The sequence below is a fragment of the Panthera tigris genome, chromosome A1, assembly GCF_018350195.1.
Source record: "Panthera tigris isolate Pti1 chromosome A1, P.tigris_Pti1_mat1.1, whole genome shotgun sequence".
In the NCBI taxonomy this organism is placed as follows: Eukaryota; Metazoa; Chordata; class Mammalia; order Carnivora; family Felidae; genus Panthera; species Panthera tigris.
The window spans coordinates 175,843,604-175,868,789 of record NC_056660.1 but is presented as its reverse complement, the minus strand read 5'-3'; the positions used below and the strand labels follow the sequence as shown (position 1 = coordinate 175,868,789).

General features: G+C 51.6%; 1 protein-coding gene and 1 long non-coding RNA gene across 2 annotated transcripts in view; one reads left to right on the top strand and one right to left on the bottom strand.

The window, feature by feature from the left end:
- NEURL1B (neuralized E3 ubiquitin protein ligase 1B) overlaps positions 1-3,008 on the top strand; it is a 34,872-nt gene extending 31,864 nt beyond the window's left edge. Inside the window, exons 4-5 of the mRNA XM_042992272.1 lie at positions 1,405-1,530; positions 1,916-3,008. Coding sequence (XP_042848206.1) covers positions 1,405-1,530; positions 1,916-2,160 — 371 coding nt within the window. The 3' untranslated portion in view covers positions 2,161-3,008. The remainder of the gene's footprint in view (positions 1-1,404; positions 1,531-1,915) is intronic.
- On the bottom strand, positions 1,498-23,937 carry LOC122240351. Its single transcript, XR_006219943.1, has 3 exons — positions 23,717-23,937; positions 3,124-3,229; positions 1,498-1,679 (listed from the first exon to the last, which is right to left on the bottom strand). It is a non-coding gene; the product is annotated as an uncharacterized LOC122240351 (long non-coding RNA).
- Positions 23,938-25,186: the final 1,249 nt, after the last annotated feature.

Genomic DNA, 25,186 nt, shown 5'->3' with positions numbered 1-25,186 from the left:
AGTAGGTCCAAAGGGTACAGAAACGGTGAACATTTCGTGTCATCTCGTACAGTTTTACACTCCTGATGCTTCTATGAAACCAATATCATTATCCCATCTCCAGATAAGAAAATTGAAGCACAAAGAGATTAACTGACTCTCCCAGGCACATAGTTGGTCAGCCATGAAGATGTTGGGCAAATCACAGACCCTCTCTGAGCCTCGATTTCCTTCTGTGTAGGGAGGGAGTAGTTACCTGCATCCTGGCATTGTCATGACGATGAAATGATGAGTTGTATATAATGCTTTCAGCAGGTGCCTGCCACCTACAGCATGTTTAATAAGTTGTATTAACAATGACTGCTGTTTGCAGGAAGAGGAAGAATGAGGAAACAGTGGTCATCATTTGTTGGTTTAAGGGATGACCATAGTCATCATTTACCCTGAGATGAGTTTGCCTAAGTTCCCACTGGGGCTTTGGCAAGAACTAAGCCTAGAGTCAGTCTTTCTTGCCCTCCTCCCCAGCACCTCCAGAGGAACCAGGATGAGCCCCTGAGTGGTCAGGAAGAGAAGGTAGAATGGAGGCAACTGCTTTTGGAGGCCAGGGATTTGCCCTCCTGATTTCTACCTGACAGCAGCCCCAGCACTGCATTATCTGTCCATTCATCCTCAGGGTAAGGGAAGGAACATCTGTCTCACCTAAAAAATAACCCATTATTATCTGAATAATAGCTATTGCATTCAATAGCTGTGAATGCAAGGAAGAAAACTCATTTGTGTCGAACACTACTAGGCAGAAATCTTGTAGTTGCAAGTGACAAAACCCCAATGTGCCCTGTACCAGAAGGGAAATGTATGGTTACACATACCTCAAAAGTCTGGGAATGTATTGGATGGATTCAGGAACAGCCGGATGTAGGTGTTGAAAGCATGTAATCGGGATCCCATCCCAAAGCTCACTTTCCTCTCTTGGCTTCACTCTCAGGCAGGCTCTCTACAGTGCCAGGCTTACCTCCCAATGGGTGGGTGCCTTCCTTCCCAACACCTGTAGTGTTTTAGTGAAGGCCTCTTTGACCTTAGTTGGATTAGATAGCCTTAACTGAACCATCATTGAGACGCAGGGGTGGAAGATCTTATTGGCCTGGCCTGAATCATGTGAGTGAGGGTGAAGTAAGTGCTTCAAAATAAAATCCTGGTACTGTTTCTGAAATAGACAGGAATGGAGGCTGGGCAGGCAAAGAACAGATGTCCACCACACATGTATGATTCCATTAGTCCTTAGCAGAACCCTGGGAGGTAACTCTTATCCCCCCATTAGACAGATGGGGAAGGTAAGGTGCAAGAGTGAGGAGCCGGGGACTAGCAGAACAGGGCTCACCCCTCCCCACACACACACTGCCCCTGATGGAGTCTCTTTGGTCTCAGGCACCCTGCAGTCCAGCCCTGCGACCACGTCTCCATCAGGGTCCCTCAGCGGCTCCCAGGATGATAGTGATTCTGATATGGCCTTCAGTGTCAACCAGTCCTCCTCAGCATCTGAGTCATCCCTGGGTAAGGAGGTATAAGCCCTAGAGGGGGTAGGGGCTGGCAGCCGGCCCGGCTCCTTCAGCTGGGCCAGAGCCTTCTTGAGGCTAAGCAAGGATGGCCACCTTTCCCCCTCCTCTTCCCTGCATCCTCTCCTGTCTCAGCTGTACATTCACCTGGAGGGAGGAGAAATCGAGCTCTGGTATCCCAAAGGCTAATGATGGGGCTTGCTTCCTGGTGGAAGGAAGGAAGGAATGGGAACAAAGCCCAGAAGAAAAACCCCAAATTGGTGTCTCACAAAATTGTTTCCCCACAAGTTCGGCCATATAAGCGCTGCCTTCCTGGGGTTACCCCAGCAGAGCCCACCTGAAAACCACATTATTGAGGTCTGTCTTGTTCTCCCTTTCTACAGTGACGGCACCCAGCTCCCCGCTGAGCCCCCCAGTGTCTCCCGTGTTCTCCCCACCAGAGCCGGCAGGCAGCAAGAATGGCGAATGCACAGTGTGCTTTGACGGTGAAGTGGACACGGTCATCTACACGTGTGGACATATGTGCCTATGCCACAGCTGCGGCCTGCGGCTCAAGAGGCAGGCCCGGGCCTGCTGTCCCATCTGCCGGAGGCCCATCAAGGATGTCATTAAGATCTACAGGCCGTAGCCTGGCCTGCCAGTGGGCCTTGGCCAGAGCAAGGTCACCTTTCTGAAGGCCCCTGGGCCAGGCAACCACCATGGCCGCCAAGGAATCCAAGGGCAGTGGCCATCCCGTCTGCCACTCTCCAATAGTGGGCAAGGCGTGACAGTCATGGAGATGAGGCCCTGGGGGTCTGAGCCCAGGCAAGGGCTGCTTCTGGCTCAAAAGTGCTTTGCCCCCAAAAAGGCCGTCCCAAGAGCAAGCTCAGGAACTGCCTAGCAGACCACCCTGTCCCTCGGTGACCTCTCAGCTGGGAAGCAGCATTCTCTGTGCAATGCTTTTTGCTGGGGTTGGGCTGAGTGTGTGTGAGAGAGGGTGAGGGGAGGGAGTGGACAGAGAAGAGAGGGATGTGTGAGAGAATGAGTGAGAGAGAACGCGTAGGTATTTATCCAGGGATCCTGGCTTTAGGAGGTTATTTAACACTAAGGAATGTGCAATCCAGAGCCCAGACAGTAGCGTGACTAGAAATTGTTCACTTTCTGGGGCTGTCACGTCAGCTGGTTTTGAATGTATGAAGCCTGCACCTAAACAGAACTCCCTTGGATGGTATAGAAAAGGGACACTCAGATTTTCTAAAGGAAGGCAAAAATAGCTCATTGTTTACAGCTCCAAAGCAGCAACACCTAGGGGGGAAGGTGGGTGAAGAACATAAAAGAACAATTTGCTTTTTTAGTTTCTTCCTCAGTCCTGGAGGGGAGTTTTGATGGGTGCTACGGCCCACTGAGAGCTCCGGGTGGTGTCATCCCCAGAAGCCTTTTCACCCTCTTCACCCCCTTCACCCCGGACAGCCTAATAATAAGCACAGTGCACCTTGACTTGGTCCCTAGATGCTTTTCACCTGGTCCACCCCTTGCTGTCACCAAGGAGAAGACAAGCAGCAGGTTCTCTTTGCCTGGGGGAGGGAAAGAATCCTGGAGGCAGAGGACTCACCTGGAATTGGAGAGGCCACTCCATCTCCCAGACAGCTCTCCACATTTCCTGCTGTGATTCCCCGGGCCTGGCATTCACCAGCAGCTGTTGGCATCACCAGGGCAACCTGCTGGTGAAGTGGGAGGAGGAAAAGACTTGCAACCGGTTCTGACTCTCAGCTTCTCTTTTGCTGCTGATTACTAAGATGTTAGTTGACCATTAAGATGTTAACTAATAGCTTAGATATTGAAATGCTGACATCGAGACTCTTCCCCCTTCCCAGGACTCTTTGCAGGCATTTCCCCTGTCCCCCACCCTCCTCACCCTGCCTAGGCCCATCTCTGCAGACTCCCAGACCATCTCTGGGCTGATGGGCCGGCCCGAGCCCTCTCTTCCCTTTTTGTCCCCAGTTCTGGGCCCAACCTCTGCCCGGTCTCGTGCTGTATCTTTTAGGAAGCCCCTGGGCGTCTCCGATTCTCAGTTACCGATCCGTCCAAGATGAAGCCCAGTACCTGCCCACTGCAGAACCCCTGGGAGGCCCAGTATAACATGTAAAAAGTCCAAGACACCCTGCAAAGAATGGGTATCATTTTTATGACAATTCCTAATCTGTTCATCTGCTGAACAGATGATGGCTGGGAAAGAACATCCAGAGAGTTTTTGCATTCATGTGACACATGTTTGCTGGGCCTCTGGGGACCCAGAGCCCACCCCAGTTGGGCCCTTGTCAAATCAAATCCTATAAGCCCAGGTGGTCTCCGTGATGCTCTAGGTCTTGGGCCCCCTGCTTCTCTGCCCAGAAGTGGTCATAGTGTTCTGACCTGATCTCAACTTCAGAACGCCCACTCTTACTCCTGCAAGAACCCCTAATTGGTTATCTTCCCCTAGTGAGTCTGGGAAACATGCCCACATTTTACTTTTGTGATGAAAGTTTTGGGGGAGCTACTGGAACCCCAGAGTTTGCCAGTGTAAGAGCTGGGAAGACTAGGCAGCACTCAATGCCCAGCTGAATTTGGCCTGCAGGAGCCTTCCATTTCCCCCATGGGTGATGTGGGCACAGGCCATGTGGGAGAGGACTCATGACCTCCCCTACGGGACTGGTTCTCCAGGCAGCAGTGCCCCTGACTGGATTGAGCCATTCACAAGCTCTGGTGGTCTCAGAAGCTAGCAGGAGGCAGCTTGTCTTTCCTGCCACTTGCCTTTCCTGACTATCTCCCCTGGGTTCCAGCCAGGGTCATGTACAGCCACCGTCAGGAAACCAGTGACCGAGGGCCTGGACCTGAGGTGGAGCAGGCCATGCTCCTGGTGACCTGTTACCTGGAACAAAAGGAGAGCTAGTGGCCTGTTTAACTTGCTCTGCAGCTGCTATAAATAGACTCCCTGTTTCCAAGAGGAATTAAGGGGGTGTTTATCTTCTAAAAACCAGACATTTCCTGATGCTCTAAACTGTTTTATTCAGTGCTATAAAGGAACTAGCTGCTCACATGGCCCTCACATGGCAGAAGAGAGAGGAAAGGGAACCCCACTTTTTTCTTTCACATCATTATGTGCCTTGGCATTGGGCTAGCGAGGCATCTTCATGCGCTAATTCTGTGAGGCAGGTCTTGTTACCCCATTGAGGCATATCAAAAACACCACTGTTTATAAAATACACCATTTTATGTACTGCTAAGGGAAAAAAAAAAGGCTGCCAATTCTAACTGCAAGATATCACAGCTATACAATTCATTCTAATCAGAGACTTGAAATGTGGAAAAACCGTGCAACTTAGGACTGATGAAACGCGGGGTTATGCCCACCTGATGGGTAAGGGAGCCAAGGCCCTATGAATGAAGTGACTTAGGATCAAACTCACTAGGTGGCGGGGCTGGGACTCAAACATAGGAGTATCTGGTGCTGACTCCCACACTCTCCACTGCCTGGCCCCAGCCCCCGAAAGCTTGAGACTGCCTTGAGTTTTCTTTTTTGAAACTTCTCTGGGCAGTTCCTGGGGAGAGCCCGGGCACCCGCACCTGTATGGAGAGTTCCAGCTCTAGGCTGTGGTCCCTCTGCCACCCATACTCTGGAAGGACACATGTCCTTCCTTTCAGGCTCATCTTCCCACTGCCCACCTTTTGCTGGCAGAGCTGAGCTCCGTGAGGTCCCGAGTCCAACCTGAAGGCCTCCTTTTGTTACACAGGAGCGCACACATGAGGCAGCTTGGGGGAGCAAACGAGCGCCTTGTTCCGCCACCTTCCTGGGCCTCAGCACCACCACCCCCTCAAGCAGGGATTCCAGGGGTAAGAAGGGGGAGACCAGAAGACACTCCTTTGTTGTGGTCTTGTGCCTATTTTGAGCCATCAGAGAAGCTGGGCCATTTCCAAGTAAAAACAACCTCCTTTTTCTAGTCCATTCCCAGAACTGGGAGTCTTCTGGGATTTAGCCTCACAGGGCAGCTGCTCCCCTAAGTGCAGCAACACTTTGCTCAACACCCACTCATCAGCATGGCCTCTTCTGGACACAGTGTTGGGAATTGGGACTAAAGACAAAGCCTGCAGGAAGCAGGTTGTCTAGAGCAGGAGATGGACAGATGTGTAAACTTTTATTTGATCCCTCTGGTGTTGGGGCCTATACTAGCACGTAGTAGGTACTCATTAAAGGTTACTGAAGGAATCAGAAATCAAGTTATGAGTGCTCAGGGGGTTGGTAAAACATCACACTCACACACACACACACACACACACACACACACAGTCATTCAACAAACATCTGCTGAGCGCCTACGAGGTGTGGGGTGCTGGGAATGAAGAGCTGAGAGGATAGCCCTAGCTCTACCTTCAGAAGGAGAGGCATTAACAGGATAATAAGACACGGGACACAATCCTTTGGGGTTTCTTGGCCATTCTGTTGCCTTTGGGGATTTATCCTGGTGAGTGCCCACGACTGCTCTCCTGACCCAGAGCCTCCTGCATGCTTCCAGAAGCCTCCTCCGCATTAGAAATGCCAGGCACCTTGCAGTCAGTGAGCTGCCGCCAAAATGGCCTTGGGCAGAACCCTCAAAGGTTCCACTGCTTGATGATTACCTTCAAGTCCCACCAGGGAGACATGTGGGGAGAGGCCTACCTGCTCCTTTCAGGCGGGACGGGATGCTGGAATCAATCCCCGAGTCCCCAGACAACCCCGTCAGTTCCAGTTGAGAATGGGCTTGCACAAAATCGTGGAGAATGAGAGGCAATAACCTCCCCCTGCTCGATCCCATCTCTGCCCCAGTTTTGGCAGAGGGACGCCCGCTCAGGAACACGTGGCCTCCTGGCATTTCTCAGTATTTAACTGTGTGTCTTTTCCAAGCCCTAATGAAATGACTTGTACAACAATCTGTCTGTGCCTTATGAAAGTGTCTGTGCACTTTTTATCCTTTTTAAAAGCAACGTTAAAAAGTGGGCAAGGGACTAGCATACATGGTAGTGTTCTAGAAATATGTGCTAATCACTTAAACCCTTCTGCATTATGTTTTTGATGTAGGAGTGATAAAGTATACGTCTCTCATCCCATCCCCCCACTACCTGTGTACAGGCCTTTTTAAAAATGTCTCTTATTTTTCTGATTCAATACTGTGACTTCTCCAATACAATCTAATCTTTGGGAATCTGTAATAAAGGTTTTAAAACTTGGGGGTGTGGTTGGGAAAGGGTTTGCACTGGTCCTGTGTGTTGTGCTTTGCCTGTTGTGTGTTTTGGTTTTTGTCTATTTTTATCTGTTTTATATTAACATAATTTTTCTGTTTAAAAAACAAATACAACTTTGGCTTGTTAAAAAAGAAAGTTTCTTCAGTACTCAATTTTAAAAATCACAACTGCACATACCGTTGGGGAGTGAAGGTGAGGGATACAAAGCATTGCCAACCTTGAGGAAACATCTTGCACAATGCCCATAGAGTCCTGAAAATGTTTGATCCTTTTGCCACCTAATTTTGTGAAAATATCACAAGGAAAGAATTCTAATCAAGGATAAGCTCTGTATGTAAAGATACTCATTGCAGCAGTATTTATAATGATAAAAAATTACATAAGCCACCCTAACTTCCAACGGCCAGAGTGAACTCGCCAGAACTCTTGGTTGCAAGTGACAGAACCCAAACTCGAACTGGTTTAAAGGGATTAAAAAGCTCAGCTAACTCAAAAGTCCAGTATCATGAACCCAAGAACCCACTTCAGGTACAACTGGATCCAGAATCTAAAACGCCGGAGCAGGTCTCTCCCCCTTCTCGCTCTGCCCTCCAGAGCCACTCTCAGGCAGGCTCTCTACGCAGCTAGCCACAGCGCAGACGCAGTCCCTATCCTCCCCTGCGTGGGCCCACCTGGATCACGTGTCCCTTCCTGAGCCAATCACAGAGGCCAGGGAAATACAGCGGTCTGATTGGCCACCTAGGACATGCGCTCAACTCCCTAGCTGCTACCCTAGAAATGAATTGGGAATCGCAGTCTCCGTGGGAAATTTGCACAGTGAGGACTGAGTGTGGGGCAGGCAGGAACAACCCAGCTTTTCTCTGAGAAACGTTGAATGAACCATGATACACACGTGGATCCAGTTACTAGTATACATGTGCAGCTAGACAGCCTCGTCCTCACCATGACATTGGGCAAGACACTTAAGGTCTCTGTGCCTCAGTTTCCTTATCTGCAAAGCAAGAATAAGAAGAGCTCCTGATTTGAGGATGGGTGTGAGCTGTTGAGATCACGCTGGTGATATGCTAGGCACAGCATCTGGCACTCGGCAAGGAGTTTATAACACGGGAACGTGTTATGTCAAAATATGGTGGGAAAATCAAGATATAAAGTTGTGCATACACTCTGATCTCATGGAATTAAAAACAACAACCAACAGCCCCCAAACCTGACTGTGCATTGGAATGACCAACAGGAAAGAAGCAAAATCTCCAGGGGGGCTGTGTCTGGATAATGGTATTATTTGACTTTCCCCCACCGGGTTTTCTAAATTCTCTCTGACGACGAATTATGACTTTTAATTTAAACTTGTTACCCGGAAAAATTATCTCCCTTCTCTGCAAAAACCGATGAAAACAGCTAGCCCTTGCTGGAATTCTTCAGGAATTCCCAGGCTGATTGTCTGGAGTTTGAGATCCAAATTTAGTCACAGTGGAGATAAAGGCCTGCAAGCTTCCAGTGGAGGCCAGGCCAGGCTGACCAGTTTGGTTGGGCTTCCTCCAGGCGGGGCTGCAGGGCCCAGATTTCTGGAGGTGGAGCCTTGCAGTGATATCAGGATTGGGGCATGTGGGGGGGGGGGGGGGGAGGAGGAGGGAGAAGGTGGAGCTGCCCAGACCTGCTTTTCCCGGCTTGCCAAAACAGCCTGGGTTGGTGACACTGAGTTTTGGGAGCAATGGGGTAAGAGAAATTAAGTTGCATTTATGAAGCAGAAGAAACCAGGATGTTCGTACTTCTCTCAATGAATCTTCACAACAGTCTCCTCTCATTTTATAGGTGAGGGAACCAGGGTCCCTCCAAGGTGAAAGAAGGATTGGACCCTAGGTGGGCCCATTCCAGAGCTAAGGCAAAATGTGCCTCTGAAAGATCTCACCCATTTCTACTAGGCCAGGGGACATTTTCATAGGTGCCATCAAGATTTCTTTTTAATAAAGCGGGGGAAAGGCCATACTAATCTAGACTTTGGGTTGTAAGAGACTGAAACTCAACTCAAGAAGGACATCTTGGGGCGCCTGGGTGGCTGAGTCGGTTGAGCGTCCGGCTTCGGCTCAGGTCACGATCTCACAGCTCGTGAGTTCAAGCCCCACGTCAGGCTCTGTGCTGACAGCTCAGAACCTGGAGCCTGCTTCAGATTCTGTGTCTCCCTCTCTCTCTCTGCCCCTAACCCACTTGTATCCTGTCTCTGTCTCTCTCAAAAATAAATAAACATTTTTTTAAAATTTTTTAAAAAAGGCATCTTAAGAAACAATTCACACAACTAAACAGGTCAACTTCTGGCTTCAGGAATGGCTGGATCTAGGTGTCCACATGATATCATCAGGCATCTGCCTCTGTCTCAGTTCTGCTTTCCTCTGAGTTGACATCACTCTCAGGCAGGCTCTTCCTTTGTGAACCAAGATGGTCTCCAGTGGCTCCTCACTCATATCATACCAGCTTAGTGACCCTTTAAAAACCTTTCAGGAAAAGTCCCAGGGTGTCTTTCTTTTGACCCCTTGAATCAAAAGCCCAACCCCTAAATCACTTTCTGTCACATACGCACGCTTGACACAAAACCAAGTATGACATGACCCTTGCCCTCAAAGACCAACCAATCCAGAGGGGAACACTCATAAACAGAGTGCTCAGACCCGTGTGGTTCTGAGGCTGCCAGAACAGATCAAATTCAAGACATAAAGGCTGTAGATCATTCAGGGACATAATTTAAGCATCCTTCTTTCTCCTGGCTGTTCAGGCTTTCACTGATGCCTGGGTCATGCTTCCTGGCACATCATATTTCTCTAAGGTTTCAATGTACGAAGCCTGTGCCCTGACCCTCACCACCACCTGACCGTTGCCATCCTGCTGCCTGAAGCACAGCCAGCCTCAGAGGAGTTCTGTACGGAGACTTTTCTTTCCCCCTTTCCCTGGGTTCCTGCGGACAAGCAATCCTCCACAGAGATAATATCATCTGATGAGCACATACTATGTGGTGAGGACTTCCATTACATCTCTGAATCCTCACGACAGCTCTTCGAAGTATCATTACTTCCATCTTGTAGGAGGGGAAACCAAGACTTCAGATTAGGCAACTTCATGCCATTCCATATGGCCTCTCAAACACAAAAGGATTTCGTCTCTTTTTGTTCTTAGTTCCCAGGATCGAGACCCAGTGGTTTCCAGGGACAAAGGGTCCCGGAACATAGGCACTGTGATTTCGTTGATCCCACAGACCGCCCGTGAGGTAGATATTATAGTCCCATTTTACAGACAAGGGGAAAGAGGCTCAGAGAGGGCAGTGACCTGCCCCAAATCACACAGGTGTGAGCTGTGGAGTCAGAATTTGACCAGGTCTGACGCTTTCCACAGCATCACTGTTTGTGGGTAAATTGTCAGAAGGAGGCTGTGGGGGGAAGGAGTAAGAGGAGGGGGAGGAGAAAAGAGATGAAAGGTTGGGAGAGGGGGGAGGGAATCAGGCTGTGCGTCTAGAAGGACAAAGAGAGAAAGCCGCCCATCAGGGTCCTTGACTTACATAATGACCATTAGTCTAATTCTAGGGCCAGGGAATCTTCCCCTCTCCCTTCAGGCTCAATTCTCCTGGCTCTTGGAAGCTGGTTTTGGCTCCCACACAAGGACGTGGAAAACATGACTATTCCAGGCATCCACAATAGGAACAGAGCTCCGACCTTGGCTGTTAAATGCACCCAGGGGAAGCTTCCAGAAGCCCAGGGGCTGCTACATCAATACAAAGTGCCTGGGGCAGCCTAGTCTTCTGTCCTCAGCCCTCTCCCCTCCTGGCTGGGGCCTGCCCAGGTGTAAACCTTTCTTCCTGGGTAGAGAGCCTCAGACTGCCCTCTCCTGCCTCTTCCCAGCTGCCAGGGGAAAGGCTTTAGCCATCCTCTGAGGAATCCAAAGGGCCTGCTTCGGAGCCCGCAGGACAGGCCTGAGTTCATGTCCACACTCTGTCCCAACAAGCAAGGCCACTTGGCCTCCCCAAGGGGCCTCCAGAGGTGCTGTTCATCCCAAAGCTTGTGTGGATGTGGCCCCTGGAGTTGTGCAATGAGGAGCTACCTCCTGTAGGTCTCACTTCCCTGCCTCTAGGTGGGGCCTGCAGGACTATCCCCTCAAGCCCGCAGAGGGAGGAAGAGCGGCTGATTGTGGCAGAAAGAAAATGTCCCCTGGGGACCTTCGCCCAGGGAGGCAGCATCCTGGCATCCCAGCTTGGAGCAGCTGTTTCCAGTGTGTTGGTGCCTAACAGGGAGGTGGGGTGGAGGTGAGGGGATGAGGTACAGCACAGAAGACAGACGAGCCTGGGGTCCAGGCCTGCCTCTTCCGTGGGATCATGAGCAAGTCACTGACCCTGTCTATGCCTCAGTTTCTGGATCTCTGAGTTGAGAGGATCTCAGCCCCCTCGTGGCTTGTCAAGATGAACCAACTGAGTCAGAAAGTGACTGGCACTTAGGGGGTGCTCAGTAATGGTGGTTATTGTTGTTACCAGTGTTAGAGGCCATTTCACTTCCTCATCCCATTACCCGCCCCCACCCCGGCTGGGTGTTCCTTCAGGTCCTGTACTGCCTCAGGAGGTGGCCCCGCGACACTGTCAGCAGCATCTACAGGTGACCAGCACGGGGTCTACCAAATAGTAGAACCGCGGTATTTATATCCCCCGCCCCCAGGGTGCAATTTCTGGCGTTAGCACACCTCCTTCCCACAAGGAATGAAAGCAAGGGGCAATCAGATGGCGGGGGCTTGCCAGGACCCTGAGCTTGCCCCGGCCCCTCGCCCCTTGCTTGTTTTGGCTCCCCATCAAGAATGCTGGCCCAGGCCTGGGAGGCTGACTGACCTCGGACTCCAGAGGGAAAGTCACACTTTTGCTCAACTCCCAGGAGCAGCCCTACATTCCAGGAGGGGCGTGGGAAGGGCCAGGCCTTGCCCTAGCTAAGCTGAGTGGGGAGCTGCCTGCAGCCTGGCCACGCTCATAGTCTCAGCACTGACCATGCCCACGTCCATACCCCCCAGGGGGATCTGCCCCACGAGGGAGGATTGGAGGAAGGGGGTGGGGCATAGAAGATGCCCCTGCCACCCCAGGACAGAAATGTAAGAAATTTCCCGGTGCGATGTCTCTGGCCTTCCCCATCCACCCCGGTCTCCCTTACTAGCTAACGCTCTTCTCCCTTTTCTGGTGCCACCTCCCCCCACCCCCAACCTTCAAAAAAAAAAAAAAAAAGAACCCTCTCCATTATTCTGAGCAATTCTAATCTTCCTTCAGTTTCTGCCCTCTCTGAGAGATGGTCCCAGGTAGTCCCAGGGCCATCTAGATTTGACTCCAGGGCCATCCCTCCTGGCCAAGTCTTTCTTTCCACCCTGGGAGGGGTTCAGTTGGAGTTGTTCTTAACAGAGGCCAGGCTACTGAACAAGGCTTCCCTGAGGAGGTCACACGAGAACTGGGCCTTGGGGGGTGGATAGCAGTCGGCCAGCAGAGACCGGCCCAAGCACACTCTGCAGAAGGGAGCTGCCCCAACACAGAGGATTCAGGGCAGTTGTGCTGGAAAAGCAGACCAGGGCCCCGGGCAGAGGTCCCCAGGAGACATTTTCCTTCTGCTACAACCAACCTCTTTTCCCCCAAGAGGTTCCCAGGACTCTGCTGGGTAGTGACCCCTAGGCAGGCTTACTCCGGAGCCCCAGATAGGGCACAGGGCAGTGGAGTTGCCTGGGCAGAGGGTCAGGAAGCAGGATGATCTTGTGAGGGCCCCATTCCGTTGGAACTAACTTTTCCCTATTCTCACCTTAAGGCCCAAGTCCCCAGGTCCAGAGAAGAGGGCTCTCTGGGCTCCTCCTTGGGAGGGTCTGGCAGTTTCTTTGCAGAAGATGGAGCACTGTCGTCCTCTAGTGGTCTTGGGAGAGGGTGCAAAGACTTGAAGAGAAAGAAACTGCCGGACAGGCCGTCAAGGTTCAAGCGCTGGTTAAGCCTGCTGCCCTCACCCCACCTTTAGCAGATCCTTGAGATGTCACCAGATGACCTGAGAATCCAGACTCCTGTGAATGGCCTTGTGGATCCAGGTAAGCTTGAGGAGGACAAGCTAGGGTGACACTGCGGCCCGGCTGAGGTTACATCAGAGCCTGTGGTTGGGCTGAAGCTTTGGTGGGGATGGACTGGGGCTGGGACCCTGACAAGTTTCTCCCCCAGACCCTGCAGTCCTAGGAGGGTGCTAGCTGGCCCCTAACTCTGGTCCACATCTCAGGCCACTGAGCTGACTGGCCCAGTCTAAGCCCTACACAAAACCGTGTGTCAGGCACACTGAAATTAAACAAGTAGGGGGAAATGCAATAAAAAGGAACCCTCAAGACATTATGCTAAGTGAAATAAGCCAGTCACAAAAGACAACTACCATACGATTCCACTTACATGCAGTCTCTAGAGCAGTCAAATTCATAGAGAGAAAGGAGCGCCTGGGTGGCTCAGTCGGTTAAGCGGCCGACTTCGGCTCAGGTCATGATCTTGCGGTCCGTGAGTTCGAGCCCTGCGTCGGGCTCTGTGCTGACATCTCGGAGCCTGGAGCCTGTTTCGGATTCTGTGTCTCCCTCTCTCTGACCCTCCCCCGTTCATGCTCTGTCTCTCTGTCTCAAAAATAAATAAACGTTAAAAAAAATTAAAAAAAAAAAAAAACAAATTCATAGAGAGAGAAAGCCAAATGGAAGCTACGGGGGGCCGAGGGAGGGGGCAGTTAGAGTTTAACGGGCACAGAGTTTCTGTCTGGGAAGATGAAAAATGTTCAGGAGATGGATGGTCGTGATGGCTGCACAATGAAGATGTACTTCATGCCACAAACCTGTACAACTCAAAAATGGTTAATGCGTGTTTTACCATAATTTTTTTTTAATTGGAAAAAAATCCCCAAATATAGAAGAGGAATGGGAGTACTGCTAAAACTTCCTCTGTGGCCATCGGGGGGTGACTCCCATACACTTGTGTCCCAGTCTGCTGGGGCCACCATACAATATGACAGACTGGGGGGCTTAAACAACAGAAACGTATCCTCTCACAGTTCTGGAGGCTGCAAGTCCAAAGTTAGGGTGCTGGCAGGGCGGGTGGGTGGTGACTCTCTTCCTGCCTTGGCAACGTGTCCTGGCGTGGCCTTACCACCGTGCACACGCAGAGCGAGTGATCTCAGGTGTCTCTTCTTCTTGTGAGGACGGCAGTCCTACTGGATGAGCTCCCCCTTGTGACCTCATTTAACCTTAATTATCTCCCCGAAGGCCCCATTTCCAAATGCAGTCACACTAAGGGATCAGGATTTCAACATACGAATCCTGGAAATATCGTTATTATTGTTTAATGCAGGAAGGGGCTGGAGAGTGGGAAAAGAGATCTGACAAGGCAAGGTGGCCGTCTAGAGAGTTGGCCAAGGAGAGCCCAGTCCAGGGAGCAAGTTTATCTAACACCGCACGCTCTCTGCTTCACCAAACTTGCCACCAGGGAATGGGGCAGAAATGGATGTTGATGTTACAAGAGAGGGGCCAGGGTAAACCCAGGACAATGTGGGCACCCTGATCTAGACTGAGAGAATCAAGGGAAGTTTCTGGGAGGAGGCAACTCCTGAGGAGCATCTTGAAGGGGGAGTAGATGGTCTCTGGGTGGAGCAGAAAAAGAAAGGTTTTCTAGGTAGCTGGAAAAGTGGGTGCAAAGGCCCTGAGGCAGCTTAATTCTGGCCTCGGTGACTCATTAGGCTAATAATAACAACAACAAAAAAATATATCAAGGAGCTGGTTTGGAAAGGATATATTCTCCACCTTGAGGATAGCTTTTGAATATTTCTTTTTAAATAATCCTTGCTATTTTCCCTTCTTCCTTTACATAAAATAGAAAACACCGAAGCCCTGATTCACCTGTTAAGCACCTCCCCAGAGTGGCAGTTGCAAAACTGATAAATTGCAAAACTGCCCAACTACTGCTAAGCAGTTAAATCAGATTAAATCAGGACAGTGAGTCTGCAAGGGCTGTTTATCATTCTCTACTGGTTTGCAAGGGAAAAGGGAGTTGTGTTCTGGGTGGGGGCTGAGATGTGGCCTCTGTTAACTCCATGACCCCAACAAAGTGATTGGCACTTGTTACCCTTGGTTTCTATAGTAACATAATAGTCATGCAATAGCCCCAAACCACCTAGACCTCTCACTGCAGGATCTGGGAAGAGTGAAACTATGAACCCCACCCCCCCCCCCACCACCGGTGGCCTTTGAGAACCCACCCACGTCTGCTAGAGAGAACAGTAACCCTATCAGGCTCAGGCCACCCCCTCCTTCATAGAGAAAAGAGAGAGGATATGTGGGTCCACCCCAATTCTGCCCCTCTGTTGTCCCCCTACAGTTCCCACCCTCATCACTCCCACTCTGCACTTTGGGGCACTCTGTGCCCCAGCCAGAGTAAGCCACCTTTACAAAAGTGGAAGGCTCTTACTTAGGTTTTAAATATTAACTGAGTCTCCCTGACCCCTGGCACTTCCCTCCCTTACCTGGGACCTCTCCTCCCCTCCCCTCCGTACTCACTGGAAAGATGTCACAGGGCGAAAAGCAGATAGGGTGCAAGCAGTCAGCATGTAACAGATGCTCTAGGGCCAGTCTGGGTCACTGTGTGGACGGCTCCTGAGTCCTACGCCCACCCCGCATCCACATCTTGGCATGATACCAGCCCCTGCCACTTGGCCATGACTTTGGGGGAAAGGGATAGCACCCCAGTGGAATGGGGTCTCAAAACAGAAATGAAGTTGTGAGGAAAATAAGCTCATTTCATGCTCGCCTGGGTTTACGGATTGGGATTCATGCCCACTGTATACATGTTTCCCTCCCCCACTGGAATGGTCCCCCCGCCCCCACTCCACGCGCATCTACTCACACACATTGCACCTGGGTCATGCCTATTCGCCTGCTCTCCATTCAAACCTCACAGTTTCCACGTGACCTGCCCCAGAAAGCCTTCCCTGGCAGACCCCACCCCTCCCCCCTGCACTGCCAGGCTGGGTTAATCTGTACTAATTTGCTGATGTCTCTGCCTCCTTTGGTGAACCATTAGCTCCTCAAGGGCAGGGATGGGATCGAATCCACTCTCGTATCCCTGGTGCCCAGAGCGGTGCCCACCTCTTCGTAGGCACCCCCAGATGTCTCTCCACTTAAAGACATGACTACCCGGTGGGTGAGGAAGACAGACAGGGCGAAGGGGTCCAAGAGGGAGTTATTTCTGATAGCTGCCGAGATTGGCTTCCCTCAGACTGGACCTGGTGGACCTTTATAAGGTTGATCACCCTCAAGAAACCGCATAGAATGTTGCTAAGCCTTCTGCCATCTCCACCTGAATCAGCAGCAGGGAAAAGAGATCTCTCCTTCCAGAGTGCACAGCCCTCCCTGTTTTCTACCTATGTTAACTCTTCATTCAATAAACTTTTACTGAGCCTCCACATGTCTCAGGTGTAAACGGCCCTTTACTTCCTTATGCTTTTCACGTCCATGATATTCCCTTTGATCCATCCCACTCTGGTTGCTGACTTCGGACAGTTATTATTTTTTCTGGTCTAGGCTTCATTCCCCTTCTTTTGGAAACAGCACCTCAATTTTCCTCGGGGGGAAAAAATCCTACCCAGTTCCACCCCTGTGGATCCTGCCAGCTGGTCTCATTCCCTTGGCTGCGAGCTGTGCACCCGGCCTGGCCAATCAGCGCTTCCCACCTCCTCCTGACCTCCCCCCACCTCCTCCATCATCCACACAGCAGCTGCAGGGACTTTCTCGAAACATTAACCAAATTATAGAATCCCTCTGCTTAAAACCCTCCAAAGAGTCTGCCATCCAGCCCAAAGTTCCTCACCAGGGCCCGCAAGGCCTTGCCACATCGAAGTTTCAGCGTAAATGTCACTTACTTAGAAATACCCTTCAAGACCACACTCTGCAGATGTCTGTTTCAGCACATGTTGTTCAGAGCATTTATCACCTTTTGTCGTTTTGCTTTCTCTCTCACCCCATTGGATGCTGGGCGGAAGCAGAGACGGGTCTATCTTCCTCACTTTTTATCCCCAGCACCTGGCACACAGTAAGAGCTCAATCGATCTTTGGAGAAGCTGTGGGCAATGACCTGGGGCTGGGGAGAGGCCAGGCAGATGTGCCCGGCCACCTCAGGGGTCCAGGACAAAAATGGCGGTGATCTGCACTCCGGAGGTTGCCAGGCCAGATTTGGCCCATGGGTCACAGTTGGTGGACCCCTGCCCCACCATACTGTGGGTGGATCGGCCAAAAAGGAAGACGTCAATGATGTTGAATGGAGGAAAAATCAAATAAGCAAGGCTCCTGAGAAAGCCAGAGGGGATCCAGAGCCCAAAAGGCAAGGTGGCCGTGGTGGGGAGAAGGACATCTACTGTGTGGCAGGAGCAAGAAGGTGTCTACGATGAGGGAAGGTGGTAGGTTTGGTGGTGGGAATGTGTGCTTTGCCCCTAGAGACCTCTTTTACTCCATGAAGAATGAGCTGAGATCATCAGCTGCGAGGAAAGAAGTCGGGCTTGAGAAAAGACAGCTAGGAGGAAACTGTGTTCTCAGAACTGGACAGAAAACCTAGAGAACCACGGGAGGATTGCAAGGCAGCAGTGTCTGAGGACAACAGGGTCCCTACAGTGCAGTGGGGTCAGGCGGCTGAGGGGCAGAGGAAGAGAAGGGAGGTGGGGGGTAGTGACACTCAGGGCCTGGGTGAGCTACTCCCGTGAGCCTCCAATTCCCCCCACGTGAGGTCCCGTCTTCTGTGAATCAGGGGGCATCCAGGGGGGTGGCAGATGGCAGCCGTGAGGTGGGAGAGACGGCAGTGTAGCCAGATGACAGAATCTCAAGGAGAAGGGGGGACCTGCTGGGAATCTACAGATCCATCCCATCCCTGGCCCCCCGGGAACCCGGTGGAAGTGTGGAAAAGCAGGAGCGTGTCCTCAGGGGCATCCCGGCTCCAGTGCAGGGAGAAGAGGAAGCAACTGCTCAGAGCAGCAGCCCCTGATCTCAGATAGAACAGAACGGGGCTGGGAGGTGCGTGAGTGTGCACGTGAGTGCCTGTGTCCAGCGTGAGTGCAGGAGCGTATGTGAAGGGGCATTAGTGTGAGCATGTGCGAATATGTGGGGGGGTGAGTGTGAGTGTGCAACTATGTGGGTGGGAGTGATGTGCGTGTGTATGGGTGGTGTAAGGATGTGCTGAGTGCGGGCACGAAAGTGTGTGTGCATGTTAGTGTGCGAGTGCGTTTGAATATATGGGTAGCTGAGTGTCCCTGCGTGTGAGCGTGAATGTGTTTGTGGGCGTGAGGTTCTGGGAGTGTTGAGTATGTGAATGTGGGTGGGTGAGTGTGAGGTGTGCAAGAGAGGGTTGGTGTGTGGGTGGGTGAGTGGAGGTGGGAGTGTGTGTTGTGCGAGCGACAGAGAAGGGGCAGGGAGGGAAGGAGAGAGAAGAGGGGGGTGGGCAGGATCGGGCCAGCTGAGGGGTTTTACTGGTGCTACAGGCCCCAGTGAAAGTCTGGAAGCAGAAGGAAGGCCCGGAAGGCTGGGATGGAGGGCTGGGAGGCATGGCGGGATCACCGAAGGTCTGCCAGGGAGATGGGCGGTCACCCTGCTCAGCTCCTGTGGCCCTGAGGCTCCCTCAGCTGAGTGGTGGCCTCTAGGCCAATTGCTACCCAGGGTTCATACCACGTTTTGCCATTTTCTGAATTGCTACCATGTATTTTTATCAGCAATTCTAAGAATGGAACAGTATTCCGTTGATTGGATGATCCACAATTTATTCACCTCCCCCCCCCTTTTTTTTTTATTTTAGAGAGAGCACAAATGAAGAAGAGTGGCAGAGGAAGGGAGAGAGAGAATCCCAAGCAGGCTCCACACTCAGCACAGAGCCCACCGCGGGGTTCGATCCCATGACCCCAGGATCATGACCTGAGCGGATATCAAGGAGTTGGAAGCTTAACTGACTGAGCCACCCAGGCGCCTCCATCGTTCCCTTATTAATAAACATGTTAATTGTATGCAAAATTTCCCAGTTATTAACAGCACTATCATGCAATCCTTGAAGCTCTTTTTGCTCATCTCACAATTTCTATAGAAGAAATTCCTTAAAGAGGAAAGTTAAGTCAAAAAATATGCAAAGATCTAAGGCTTTAGACTTCTGCTGCCAAACGGCTCTCCAAAAACACTGAAACAATTTACAACTTCCCCAGCAACGTGGGAATATCTACTTCCCTATAACCTAACCCTGGGTATGATTTACTTTTCATCTTCAATCCGTGGGATACTTAAAATATAAGGCATCTCACTGATGTCGCAATTACCGTTTCTTATTATTGGCAACCACTACATTTTATTGTTTGAGTATTGCCTATCTTATTGTGAATTGCTTTTCCTTGTCCTTTGCTGATTTTTTGACAGGAGTTATTGCCACATCGTAAGAATGCTAGTAAAAACGACAATCTTTTGTTGGCCAGATATGTTGAAAGTATTTCTCCTACTTTATGATTTGACTTTCAATTTTATTTGGATGTTTCATAGGTAAAGAGAAAAATTATAATTTGTTAGCCAAAGCTATCAATCCTTTCCTTTGTTTTTTTGCCTTTGGTGTGAATCTTTAAAATAACTTTTCAATCCAAAGATTATATAAGTGTCCACCTGTTATTTTCTAGGACATTTATGTGGTTGTAACAAACATTTGGGTAATAGAGTCATCTAGAATTTATTTCGCTTAAACTCTTGAAGTACACGTCTCGGGGTGCCTGGGTGGCTCAGTCGGTTAAGCGTCTGACTTGGGCTCAGGTCATGATCTCGCGGTTTGTGAGTTTGAGCCCGGCACCTGGCTCTGTGCTGACAGCTCGGAGCCTGGAGCCTGCTTCAGATTCTGTGTCTCCCCCTCTCTCTGCTCCTCCCCTGCTCACGCTCTGTGTCTCTCTATCTCTCAATAATAAATAAACGTTACAAAAAAAAAAAAAAACTCTTGAAGTACACATCTCACTTTACCTTTCAAGGTGATTGTTACACGCCCCCCTCCCCAATGCTCCCTCTGCTGCCTGTCACCACTTGCCCAGTAACCATTTACTGAGCACTTACTGTATACCATCCCCATTCTTGCCTCTGCTTGGGAGTTATCTGGGAACCTGCCTGGGGGGCCCCAGGAAGGCAGAATCTCCATTTATGGACCTCAAGTTACCTTAGTTTCTTCTCTAAAGGCTCTCTCTCCAAACACAGTCCCATTCTGAGGTACTCGGGGTTAGGACTCCCCCTATGAATCTGTGAGAGAGGGGCACAGTTCAGCACATACATGAGATCTGTTCTCGAAAAGGAGAGAATACTGAGAAAAGTGGAAGCAATGTTCAAAGGGATGGTGGCTAAAAGTGTTACAAAGGTTATGAAAGACCTCCAGACACAGTTTTAAGAAATGCTAACAACCTCCAAGCTAACCAAATCCAAATAAAAACTCACCGAGCACACTGTAGAAAAATAACCCGAAGGGGCGCCTGGGTGGCTCAGTCGGTTAGGCGTCCAACTTCGGCTGGGGTCATAATCTTACGGTTTGTGAGTTCGAGCCCCGCATCAGACTCCGTGCTGACAGCTCAGAGTCTGGAGCCTGCCTTAGTTTCTGTGTCTCCCTCTCTCCGCCCCTCCCTCGCTTGACACACACACACACACACTCTCTCTCTCTCTCTCTCTCTCTCAAAAATAAATAGACATTAAAAAAATGTTTTTTCAAGAAAAAGAAAAATGACTGAAATGATAATGGGAAGCAATGAGAGGAGCTGAGCGTGAGGGCATTTGGTGAGACCCTCACTATGTGGGCTGTTGGGGCCGCACAGAGGACGGGTATGGAAAGAGAGGGGGAGGCAAGGGAGTAGAAAGCATTCCTGGAATGACCTCGTGGTGCAGGACAGGGAGCAGGGGAGGGGCATTTGAAAGAATCAGGGAGGATGCACATGGCGGATGGAGCTCAGGCCTGGCAGACAGAGATGTGCCTTCCTGGGCCAGTTGCCGGTAGGTCCAGGAGTCTTCTCCAGCTCACCCTTCCCTAACCAGCCATTGCCGGTGGGCTCTCCTTGGTGCTCAGAACCAGGCCTGGCCTCCTTCACATCTGCGTCCTCTCCCTCATCATGGCCTCCCCGACTTTGGCTTCAATGACGGCCTTGGGGCAGGTGATCCAGAATCCCTTTCTCACCTGGAGTGCTGTGCTTACAGCCATCCTTTTCCAGAAAGCTCCTCAGGGCCATCACCCAACCCCGGATTGCAAACGAACCCCGGACCTCCTGCATACTCCAGCTCTCCCCCCACCAGTCACTTACTCAATCCCAGTTGATCAAATAACAACCCCCGGGTCTCGAGTTCCACCCAGCGGTGCAGGGCTGGGTCTCGGGAGTCATGGGGGACCCGTTCTCTCCCTCACACCCCCCACCCCACCATATCCAATCCATCAACCAAGCCCCGCTGATTTCACCTCCTCACTTTACGCGGAACGTGTCCTCTCCTCCCCACCAGCACCCTGGTCCTTGTGCCCGTCATCTCTCCGCAGATGGGCTACAACAGCCCCTCCCTGCTCTCCTTGCTCTCCTTCAAGCCATCCTCCTCAGAGGCCACAGTCCTTCTGCCACTGGGATTCCACCCAGAACTCTCCAAGAACTAGAACAGCAGTATAGTATCGGCCAGCAGTCACAGGCACGCCCAAGGGCCCTGCACTGTTCCCGTTCTGTTACCTGTGCAGACTCACTCCTCACGGGGGCCCTACAGGGGCAGCTCATTAAGATCCCAATCACCCAAGGAAGGAAACTGAGACACAAAGGGCTTCAGCAACTTGCCAGAGGCCACACAGCTGGCATAACACAGAGACAGGATTCAAATCCACATAGGCCTGTGGCCAGAGCCCACACCTTAACCCTGACACCTGATGCACTGGAGGAAATGAGCAAATTTCCCACTGAGACCCAGGAGGTCCTGTGAGGTTGGGCCTGCCCCTTCCAGAGTCTCCCATCACTGTCCCCCTCCCATCTGCCCCACTCAGCCCAGATCCAGCCGGCTCACGCACCAGGCTTGCTTCCCAACTCAAGACCTTTGCATACACCCTGCCTTCCGCCTAAAACTCCACCAGATGCCCACCTCCAGCCCTACCCCCTTCTCTTAGTTAATGCCTGTTCAAGCCTCTCCTTTCTAGGCCTTCCTCGTCTTTGCACGCGGACCACTAGAGGGCGCCATAACCTGAGAAATGGCCCTGCAGACAAGTCTGCCCTAAGACCCATGGGGTCCAGGGGGCGGGGGTGGGAATGGAGCTGGGTGCCTGGGGTCTCCTCCTTTAGGGTGGGCGTGGTGATCTCCCCGAGAAGCACCGCAGGCAACTCGAGTTTGAGACCCAGTTTGATTCCCTCCCCTGCCATTTCCCAGCTGTATGCACAGAGGAGGCTCAGCCACCGCTTGTGTCCCCCTCTGTCAAATAGGGTTGTTGAACCAGCAGCACCTGCCCCACGGAGCTAAAGCTTTAAGTCCCGCAGAAATCAGAGTGATGGCAAAAATCCTCCCTGCTCCTGTGGGAACCAGAGCCCGAGAGCCTCATGGGGAGAAACAGATGCCCAGAACCATTGGTGGAAGGAACCTGCCTGGAAAAGGACTTCTGAGTGGGAAGAAAACACAAATACCAGTTAGCCCCTTACTCTCATGTGCCATTCAAACCTCAGCACCACTCGGAGAAGTAGGTATTCTTGTTCTCCACGTTGGTCGATGAGGAAACTGAGGCACAACTGTACCTGGTAGAAAATGGTGACCTCCCCCCCACCACCCACCCCCTGCCTGCTGGCTAGCCACCCCTGCATCTCACATTCTCTACACCAGTGGTTCTCCAGGTGTGGTCCTGAAGCAGCAGCAGAAGAACCTGAGACACCGGCCCCCCCAAACCGGAGATTCAGGGCAGGGCCAGCCTTCCGTGTCTACCACCCCTCCAGGGCATCCTATAGGGTATCGAGCCCTTCCTCAAGTATGTGAAATGCACCTGCCCCTTGGGAAGGTGAGACAAAGAGGAGGGAAGCATGGAGTGGTTCCTGCGGGGCCCTGCGGGAAAAGGGGATTGAGAAGTCAGGCTGTCCCTTGGGAAAGGTGGTCTCTGACTGATAAGATCCCTGGGTGGGTAGGGCCCACGGGCTGGAAGAGCCTCCCAAGGTGAAGTCTTACAGCTTCTGTGACAACTGGGAGTCCATCAGGCAGCCCTGGTGGCCACAGAGTGTTGGGAAGCAGAGGTATAAAAAATCACAGGGTGGGGGGTGGGGGTGGAAATCACTGGCAATGCAGGTTCCTGGGCCCCTCCCTGCATCTCCCAGGTTGGGCCCAGGAAGCTGTCATCTGAACAAGCCTCCTAACGTTTGAGAAACGTGGGCATGGAAGGCGTTGGACGAGCCACACCTAAGTGAGTCTGACTCGGGCCCCCTCCATTGGTTTTATGGACCTGATACAAATTCCATCCCCTCTTTGACCATCAGATCCCTCCTCTATAAAAGATGGTCATTATGAAAAAAAAAAAAAAAATGAGACGTTTTCCGGAATCAGCAGTGGCTCAATACATTTAAAGCAGGAAATCTGACTGGGGAGGTGAGGGCAACAGGAGATAGGGGGCATAGAATGCCGAGATAAGGGGCATAGAATGCCATCCTCAGAACACAGTCAGATGGCAGAGGGGTTAGCCCAGGGGAACACAGGCAGATTTGCATTTTCCCAATACTGCAGTGGCAGGGGCTGGGTTCGTGGGGCTGTTTGTGCTCGCTCTGGGCCAGACACTCCAGGGTCCGGTCCCCACCCTGCCCACTCCCCACTCCCCACTGCTGTGGCACTTTGGGCATCGGCTGTCACCGGCCAGTCCTCAGTTTCTTCATCTGTCAGAGGAAGATAGAGGATTGTTTGCCAGAATTAAATAGAGAACTCACGTGAAGTACTCAACCTGCGATGACCATTACAATGAGCTCAGTCAGTCAATGCCAGAGCAGTAGCTAAGTGGAGGCCAGCAGGGATGGAGTCACGGAGGGCCCTTTGTAAGTGCCTTGGGAACAGTGTGACCCTGGGGACACATTATAACACCAGCTCCTGGCCCTCCCCAGGAGCCCAGCCAGGTAGGTGCTGGCTGGGAGCTGATGCCTGGATAGGGCACCCTCCCCCCTCCTGCTGCTGTCCCACCCCAACCCACCCACATGACCCGGCTTCCTGTTTGTGATGCCAAGGCTGGAGGGAGGAAATCAGTGCCCCCGCCCTGGGACTGGAGGGCAGGAATGTGGACATGTTGACGTCAAAGCCTGTCCCAGTTCTGGGGAAGTCAGGGATGGGAAGGGCTTCCTGCAGTGCTGCCTTTGATCCCAGGTGGGAGCTGGGGGCATAAGCGAGCCCTGAGGGGGTCCAGCCACCCAGCGCTTTCTCTGATGGATGCCTCTGGGAGGCGACTCAGGGAACTACTGTCAGGGTCCTACCCCAACATAACCGTGTGGCCCTGGGCAAATCGCCTCCCCCCTTCCAAGCCTCAGTTCCCTCATCTGTAAGGTGGGGATAAAAATGCGCATTTCGGGGCGCCTGGGTGGCTCAGTCGGTTAAGCAGCCAACTTCAGCTCAGGTCATGATCTCGCGGTCCGTGAGTTCGAGCCCCGCGTCGGGCTCTGTGCTGACAGCTCAGAGCCTGGAGCCTGTTTCGGATTCTGTGTCTCCCTCTCTCTGACCCTCCCCTGTTCATGCTCTGTCTCTCCCTGTCTCAAAAATAAATAAAATGTTAAAAAATTTTTTAAAAAATGTGCATTTCGCAGCATCTCTCATTCATCAGATATACATTTCGAGATGAGCCTGCCCCGGATCAGTGGGCTCCTTTAGTTAACCTTCCCTGGCTGGGGAGGTAGCCAGGTATAGAGGAGGCCCAGAAGCAGACAGAGGATCTAAGCATTTCTGGAGGTGGCTGAAAGGAGGCTTCCCAGCATTAGCGCTCAAGGTAGTTGGGAGGATGTCCCGAGGGGGTCACAGCATGGGTGCCGTGACATAGAGTGACTGTGAGCGAACCTTCTTGGGAAGGGCACCGGGAGTAGTTTCTAGAGCCTTCTATGGCTCTCCTCTCCATTCTCCCATCTTTCCTGCCCGCCCTCTCATTCCCTCTCTGCCTTTCCCCAGGACACTTCTCAGCTCCCTTTTGGGGCCAGAGAGACTCCAGACTTGGCCATTCACTAGCTGTGTGACCTTGACCATTCTTTCTCTCTGAGTGTTTCCTCATCTCTCTGTGTCACATGAAGATAACCCCAGCCACATATCAAGGTTGTTGGAGATTAAGACATCATGTCTTTAAAGCACCTAGTGCAATGTCTGACCTAGAGTAATCATGGCTGTTGCTATTGGCTCTTGTTCTTGGCATTTATTTATAAATGACC